Source organism: Mytilus edulis, chromosome 9 (assembly GCF_963676685.1).
Source record: "Mytilus edulis chromosome 9, xbMytEdul2.2, whole genome shotgun sequence".
NCBI classification, from domain to species: Eukaryota; Metazoa; Mollusca; class Bivalvia; order Mytilida; family Mytilidae; genus Mytilus; species Mytilus edulis.
This window is the reverse complement of record NC_092352.1, coordinates 16,372,101-16,381,472: the sequence shown is the minus strand read 5'-3', so window position 1 is coordinate 16,381,472 and position 9,372 is coordinate 16,372,101. Positions and strand designations below refer to the sequence as shown.

Sequence of the window (9,372 nt, the reverse complement as noted above, 5' to 3'; positions counted from 1 at the left end):
TGATGCAAGATGGGGACATGGCATGGTTGCCATTGATGGATATATTTATCTCATTGGGGGAATGTCCAAGACCATGGAAACTTTATCTACCATAGAAAGATACAATCCTAATACCAACACATGTGAAAAGGTGGGAAATCTGAAACAAGCCATTTCATCTATGACAGTAGCAGTGAAAGGATCTAAGATCTATACTTTTGGCGGAAAGCAAAATGATCGAAATGCCTCTCTTTTGATCCAGTCTTTTGATGTCTTAGAAGGAGAATCTAAAGTAATTGGTGAATTGCCCCCAACCTGTGCTGGAGGTGTTGGGAAGACCGTCACATTTGGAGAAGATATCTTCATAATATTTAGAGAAGGAAATATTGCTCAATTCAATGAAACAGAAGGCACAGAAGTGGTTGGAGTGACTCAGAAATTTGAACATTTTGGAACTGTTATGAAGGAAAATAAAATCTTGATCATAGGATGTGCAAGTAGCAACTTCACTTCTTACTCGTTTGATCCAGTTTTTAAGAAAATTGTAGAAATAGCATCTGAATTCAAAGCACCCATGTGTAACTTTCATCTACTCCGAGTTATCTTGAGTAAGAAATATCTGGTTAATTAATGTGGTTTAAAGAATCCTGAACAGTTTCAAATCTTTCTATTTCAAACTAAAACCTTTACTTGAGTGTCACATAGATTTAATGTCACTTTTGTCATATATGTGATATTTCAAAATAATATGTAAAACATACATGTAATGGAATTCTATATAATCTCCATTTTTTTTCCAGTTTTTCATGTATTATGTCAGATAAACGCTAAAGAATCGCTTTATGCTATTTAGGACCCATGTTATCATTATAGAATAAAATGCTTTAATTCGTAAATTTATTGGTGTGTATTAAAACATCAAGCTAAGTAAGATGCATTACAACCCTATCAAATTAGTTAAAGAAGCATTCAATAGTTATAATTATATTTTTTGGCTGGGATCATGGAAACATATGACGTTCATTATCACTTAACTAGGACATGTTTTTGTTATTTTATTTACCTGTAAACTTTATCGAACAGCTTGTGTCACCATGAATGTTACATTTCATGTTGAAATGAAGGTTAATTTCATAATGACGCAAGATTACTGTAAGCCAATCAAAATAATGTATTATAACAAAACATACATGTAATGTAATTATCATAACATGTTTGCAAATCAGCCACACTTTTTATTGTAATTTTTTGTACCAAACTTTACCCAAATCTTTTTTTATAACTGTATGTGAGAAATGGGAGATCAATGATGAGTCAAGTTATTTTAAGAAAATTTATTTTTTATGATTGCAGAGTTGTGTTAAGTAATATAATAAGACATTTTTAAGGGGCATTAGCTGTCAAATTTGTATTCGCCTATTTGACTCAAATTCTCATATTTGATTTATTACCTACTAAAACAGATATCCATATAACATCAAGTCTGAAATAAACAAATAACAATGCATGCACTCGAAAATAAATAACAGAATTTCGTGTGTATTTAAGTCTAGATGCTTATTATTATAGAGATCACCTCTGATGAAAAAAATTGGTCTGTTTGATTTCATGTTATAGATTAAAAAAATATATATAATATAAATATAATTTTTACCTGTATAAGAATTAGTTTTTGTGGATCCAATCAGTCGATGAAATGGTTCCACTTTGTTTCACTTTCAGTGTTGAAATTATTTTCCACTTAATGCTTGAAGTAGACTTATACATAGGTAACCATCTCTAGCCATTGGGTGAAATTGAAATTAACATTAATGTAAATTCAATTAGAACCAATTATTCACTTGCAAGTGAATAGTTCATCAGAGTTCTTTTTTGTGTTGCTCATTTTTACAAAATCAAACCAAATTGGATGCTGTAAGTGAGGTACTATTTCATTATTTCACTTTTATTAATGATTGAACCAAACAAAATCATATTCTACTTATTGAAGCTAGTGCCCCTTTAAAAGTTAGCTGCAAGTCAAGGTTGTAATGAGCAGCTGTTTTGTCATTTTCTACTGAATAACTTTTTAGTGTGACAATTATTTTATCTTCATACTTCAGAGTAGCTTCGGAACCGTAGCTCTTAGGTCCTTATGTTATTTTTTTACTATTTACGGACCCGCAAATAGTCAAAAAATAACATAAGGACCTAAGGTCCGCAAATAGTCAAAAAATAACATAAGGACCTAAGAGCTACGGTTCCGCAGCTAACTTTAGAGGTATACATCGTAAGACTTTATTTGTTCAAAATAATTGATATTTTATATGCTGGAGCTACTGTAGATTAAATACATCAATGAGAAAATATCAAGATCTGAAACATTGTCACAATAAGAAATTTGCATAATAATAAACAGTAATGGTTGTTATATTTTTTATATTTACTAGTTATAGTTATTGTTTGTGGTATTTTTCACTATACCTTTTTTGGTACTGAATTTTTTTTTCTATTTTGTACAAATAATTTTTGTTTTGTTTTAGACTTTAACTTGAAAATGTGTGTTCTACTTACAATACTCTTCTTTCACAATGTTCACTCGTATATGTCAAAGATATACAATCATCTCTATAAAGGAACAGAAAAGATGTAAGTTAAGAAATTACAGAATTAAGAAGTTACTGCAAAAACTAACATTAAAATATATACTAATATAGTTATAATTAAAATAGGCATGTTTTCATGTAGAATTGTAACTTGATTGTATGTAAAAGTATGTGATGGTTTCAAGCTGATGATAATGTTTAAAGTAAGCAATTTTTGTAAAAGTAGACACACCAGTAATCAATTTGTGTGGTTTCAAAATTGTACAGTTTTGCACATGTGTGACAACTATATAGGAATGTACAATAGGTGTTCTCTTGATTTAACTTTGCCATGTGTTCTGCTTTATATACCATACCTGCATATTCTCACTTTGTTTTGTGATATTTTTCATAGAAATCCTGTTTTATTTTATACTTGATATATAGATATATTTTTTTTCACAAATTTTCTTTTTTTTAAATATATATACATAACTTTCTAATATGTAATTAAACTTAAAAAAAATATTACTCATAGTTATTATTTCACCCGATCAACAATGTGGGTGACATATAATGCATTTCCTAGGTATTCAAAATTGAAAGGACAAATCTCAATGGAACTATAATATAATGTGGACCACTATCATATGTGAAGTTGTGCAAAAGACATTGGAATGGTTCAAAATGGCCACCACTACCATGGAAACAAAATAAAAAAATATAAAATTCTGAATCATTTGTTATAACAGCCAACCTATTGAAACTTTATCCAAATTTTGTCAGTGATGCCCTGAGGTTCCAACAGTATTTATAAATTTCAAAATTTTCCTAACAAAAATTTGTGATGTATTTATGTACGTCGACTGTTTTAAATTTCAAAATGGTTGCAATTGAGTTGCAATTTTGGAAGGGGGCCATCCGCCATTGCTTGCAACAGCAAATCTAGGAACTATACCATAATGTGTAATACTATGTGAAGTTGTGCAAGACACATTGGAATGGTTAAAAATGGCTGCCACTGCCATGGAAATCGCAAAAATGATTTTAAAAAAATCGAAATTCTTCTCTTTTTGTTAGAAGAGACATGCATTGAAACTTATGCAAATATTGCCAGTTGGAATTTTTGGTTCCAATATTACATAGAAATTCCAGAATGGCTGTCATTGGAATGCAAACTGGAGAAAAGTTTAACATTGAACCTATGGGAAAAAAACATTAAAACAGCATATATGATCAAACACAATGAAACATCATGAATATATAACATGGCATAAGTCTTGTTAACTTAAAATTAAGGATATTACTGATACTAGAAGAACTGCTTCATACCTTAATCTTTTCCTCAATAATGACACAGATGGACCACTTCACATTAAAATCTATGACAAACGGGATGACTTCAACTTCCCAATCATCAATTTCACATTTCTCAGCAATAACATACCCTCTGCCTCTTCTTATGGTGTTTACATATGTCAATTGATATGTTATGCTTGTGCATATTCAATTTACTAATCAGTTACTAAATAACCCTTATGTTTAATGTCAATTACTGTCATTTTAGTGTTATATTTAACATTGCCATTAAAGCGGGAGGTTTGGCTAGCCGCAAAACCACGTTCAACCAACCATGTTTTCATAAAATGTCCTGTAACAAGCCAGGAAAATGGCTCAATTTGTGGATTTGTTTTTTCTCAATCGATTTATGAATTGCGAACAGTATTTACAATGTGAGGAATTAGGGCTCTGTTCTAAGGAATCACATTTCAAAAGATAAAAGATGTGGATAATCTTGTTCTATGTATTGTATACAAATGCATTATGGTGTGATGTTACTGTCTGGAATGAGGGTTTTGATGGGGTTAAATGATTAAAGAATAATGCCCTTAAAAAATGAATATTAGAGAATAACGGGCAAAAAAAATGAAGATTAGAGAAAAAAGGGGTGAAAATCAAATGTTGACAGAATAACAGACCCCCTAACAGACCTAAATATTTTGTCACCTTTCTCTCTTCAAAGATTTGGTTATGATCAACTGTATTTAGAATGTAAAGTCATTGCAGATTATGCACGGCATAAGGGCTGGATTAACCTGACCTTGACCTTATTTTATGGCTCAGTGAGCAGCATTAATTTTTCTGAATAGGACAGTTTTCGTCTTATTGATTGATTGTTGATTCATAACACCAAGTGGCAAGTATATATTATGTGTATTCAATTCAGGTTGTGAACAAATTAACAATTAATACAATAGGTAGGTTAACCAGAATGAAGGGAGGGACCAGTTGAACTGCCTATGGTAAATGAGTGTATGTTGAATAGAGGCAGCAATTCTCTCTTGCACCTTGCCACCTATGGACCCCTTCATATTTATACAACTTACACAAAACAGGAGCCAAGGTTTTATCATCAGAACAGAGAAATCCAGGAACTCAAATTCACAGCATAGGTGTTGACAGGCTAATGATACTGTAGTTAAACTACTTAGACTACTTGGCCACCGATGCCCCTTTCAAGGTAATCTATATTTAACAGAAAATTATGGCAACTTGAATACATGCAATGTACGTGACCACCTATATATGTTTCTAGTTTTGTTATGTCGTGGAGTCTGAATGCAAATCCAAGTTCTTTATCGCTTCTATGCTTTAATCAATAATGGATTACAATAAAGTTGCATGGGGTATAATGTGTTTGGTCCGTTCATATGTCGGTTGCAACTTCTCTGAAACCACTCATCAGAACTTGGTTCATGAAATTTTGGAGCATGCTATGTAAATGTGCATATCGACAAGAAATTATGATTTAAATTTTTTTTCTAGGAGTCATCCCCCTTTTGAACTTAGAATTTTGGCCTAAATGTACAACTGCAACCACACAACAGATTTTCATGAAACTTTTAATATAACAAGCATATGCTATGATAGATGTGCATGGCGAACGGAAAGAATGGTAATTTATTTTCTGACCCCGCATTTGTAAGTTGGAGGGCATATTGTTCTACCCCAGTCTGTCCCATTATGGATAACTAGTTATTCCAGATAACATCTTCTGAAGTTAAATATAGAAGGTTTTCACTTTGCTGGCTGTTTGTATATATATTGAAAGTGTGCATATGACCAGGGTGTTGATTTTTGTCTCGCTTGACGGAGTCAAAAAGTGAGACATAAGTATGCGGTCGCCGTCGGCGGCGGCGGCGGCAACGACGGCGGCGTCAACAATGTATTAGTTTGTGATTAGGTCTAGTTTATGGTGAACCACTAGTGGTAAGTCAAATATATTTGGTATGCAGTTGTATAAGTATTGGCACATCTCATTACCATGGAGATTATTTGACCCCGCCGCCTCAGTTATGGTCTATTGACTTTGAAACTTTTGCTTAGTTTTCATGTATTAGTTTGTAATTATGTCAGTTTATGGGACCACTAGTGGTAAAGTAATGATAATTGGTATGCAGTTGTATTGAATAAGCATCAGCATATCTCATTTCCATGGAGATTATTTGGCCTCCCTTCATTCATGGTCTATTGACTTTGAAATTTTTGCTTAGTTTTAATGTATTAGTTTGTGATTAGGTCAGTTTATGGGGAACCACTAGTTGTAGGTTGATGATAATTGGTATGCAGTTGTATAAGCATTGGCATACCTCATTTCCATGGAGATTATAAGGCCCTGCCCCCTAAGTCATGGTCTATTGACTTTGAAACTTTTGCTTAGTTTTCATGTATCAGTTTGTGATGAGGACAGTTTATGGGGAACCAGTAGTGGTAGGTCAATGATACTTGGTATGCAGTTGTATTAACATTGGCACATCTCAGTACCATGGAATGTTTTTTACCCTCCCCCCAGTTATGGTTTATTGACTTTGAAATTTTGCTTAGTTTACATGTATTAGTTTGTGTTTCGGTTTTTTTTTAAAGAGAACTACTTGTGATAAGTCAATGGTATTTGGTATGCAGTTGTATTAGCATTGGCACATCTCATTTCCATGGATATTGTTTAGCCATTTACCTTCAGTCATAGTTCATTGTCTTTGAATATTTGCTAAACTTGTATTATTTTAATTTTAGTTTCTTGTGTACAATTTGGAAATTAGTATGGCGTTCATTATTACTGGACTAGTATATATTTGTTTAGGGGCCAGCTGAAGGACGCCTCCGGGTGCGGGAATTTCTCGCTACATTGAAGACCTGTTGGTGACCCTCTGCTGTTGTTTTTTATTTGGTCGGGTTGTTGTCTCTTTGACACATTCCCCATTTCCATTCTCAATTTTATTACATGTTAAAGTGTTGTTATTTTTTATTTCAACATTTGCATTATCGAAATTACAAAAAAAGCGAGACATATCTCTGTGATAACAGTTTATAATGGACATTTGCTCTTTTGAGTTATAGTTGAACCTTGTCATTTTTGGAGTATATACTTGAATAAGAGGTGTCTAGCGATTCTGGATGGCTCTACCTACAGTTTAAACGCAAATCAGTTTATACTTTGCTGGCTTGTTTTTCCTGGTTTTTTTTTTCTATCGATTTATGAGTTTCGAACAGAGGTATACTACTGTTGCCTTTATTTGTACATATACTCTTCTTCTTCTTTCGTGTAGAATAAGATCAACGTTTTGAGGATTACTTTCCGGTGCAAACCTGTATGTGGTTGTTTCAAGTTCATTACAATTTATGTTATTTATTTGAAGGTGTGCATATAGTAAGAGTTTTGATTTTTATTTATTACTATTTGCTCTTTTTGGGGAGATAGTTGCACTTTGCCTGATTTTTAGAACATACTTGCAAAAGAGGTGCATAGCGTTCTGGATAACTCCTCTTCATGCAAATTCCTTGCTTGGAAGTTTTTATATTGCTTGGAAGTTTTTATATTGCTTGCTGTTTGTACATATATTGAAGATGTTCATGTAGTCAGGGTTTAGATTTTTGTTTATATTTGCTAATTCGGGAAATACTTTTATCATTTTGTTGGAGTTTATACTTGCACAAGAGGTGCAAAGCGTTTCCAGATAATAACCCCTACAGTGAAGAAAAGACACATGTGCTTCCATACTCAACTTTTTGTATTTTAAATTTACATTTTGCATCTGCAGGGGAATCATTTAAATCTCCACGACACGCGGGGCACCACTCTGTCTAGTTTTTCTATGAGTTATACCCCGTTTGAACTTACAATTTTGACCTGATATACCAATTTGTCATCTCAACTCCTCTCAAACCACACAAAATAATTTCTTGAAACTTCGTAGATAATAAGGACATCCTATGTAGATGTGCATATTGACAAGACATTACTAGTCAATATTTCTTTTAATGTCCCTTTCATCTATCAGCGTCACTGATGGGTCATGTAGACGAAACGCGTACTAAATTATAATCCTGGTACCTTTTATAACTGTTTACATCACTGGGTCGATGCCACTGCAGGTGGACGCTTCGTTCCCCGAGGGTATCACTTTTGTGGGTACTGCCTGTATAATTCCAGAGAAATATTTGAAAGAAATAGAAAAAATAGTTTTAAATTTGTTTGGGATTATAAACCAGATAAAGTAAAAATTAATTCAATCATTGGTCAATATGAAAAGGGGGACTAGATATAATAATTAGATATGAGAACTTATTTTACTGCTTTAAAAGCTATGTGGTTTAAAAAAAACAACTAGTAAGTGACTGTGAAGAAGATTGGAAGATTATACTCTGCACTATTTTTATCATTTTTGGCCAAACTGGTTTCAAACAAACAGTTGGGATAAGCTAAAAGAAACCCTTGAAAAAATTCCAGATTCTTATAACAATATCCTTAAAAGTTGGAAATTTACTGGTGGCGGTCTAACGAAAAACCTGACTATATTTACAGATATTAGAAAACAAATACTATGGAACAATAAATGTATTAAATATGAAAAACATATATATGGTGTGATGCATAAATATATAATTAGATGATAATTACATGTACACTTGTACATAGATAGATGCTAATTATATAAATGTTTTTTTTTCCTCATTTGCTTTCCACCCGTCACATGAGACTGTAAAAATCGGGGCCCCCAAGTTGCTCCTCTGGGCACCTAAGAGTTGATGTAACAGGTGATAACTAATAAAATATTTTTTAAAATAAAAAAAAAATGAAAATAAAGCTATAGTTTTTAAAAATTGGATTAAAAATTTAAATCACAAAAATACTGAAAACTCCGAGGAAAATTCAAAACGGATTGTCCCTAATCAAATGGCAAAATCAAATGATAAACACATCAAACGAATGGACAGCAACTGTCATATTTCTGACTTAGTACAGGTATTTTCAAATGTAGAAAATGTTGAATTGAACCTCGTTTTATAGCACTAAACCTCTCACTTGTACGACAGTCGCATAAAATTCCATTATATAAACAAAGATGTGTGAACAGTGTCACAAATAGGTGTACAACAACAACACAAACCCTATCTTATTTATGTTAATGATATCATAGATGAAAAAGGTTGCATTTCACAAGACATCATTTTTAATAAACTAAAAGATAAATCAAACTGGATAGCTTGAAATTAATTTGATAAAGAAATCAATAACAAAAGACTATAGGCAGTAATCGCAAAGTAGGAAAATTCTATAGAAAGTACTGTTGACATAAAAAAAAAAATAATATGGAAAGGTTTACCTATAAAATTAGAATCACTATCAAATAAAATTTTCTATAAGTCTCTGATAAATAAACGAATTGAACCAGCTATTGGAAACAAAATGGCTGCTTATACTTGATATAGCAGATATATGTTATATCAAAACAATTTATATAAATTTTTAATTAAATATTTAAAAGAA

At 32.2% G+C, this 9,372-nt stretch overlaps 1 protein-coding gene across 1 annotated transcript; it reads left to right on the top strand.

Annotated features, from left to right (window-relative positions):
- Positions 1-648, top strand: LOC139487705 (kelch-like protein 6; the record flags this gene model as incomplete). The annotated part of the gene is given in 1 exon segment (XM_071272696.1): positions 1-648. A coding segment is annotated over 1 exon segment (610 nt), but the record flags the coding sequence as incomplete, so codon positions are not given.
- Between the last annotated feature and the right edge of the window lie 8,724 nt (positions 649-9,372).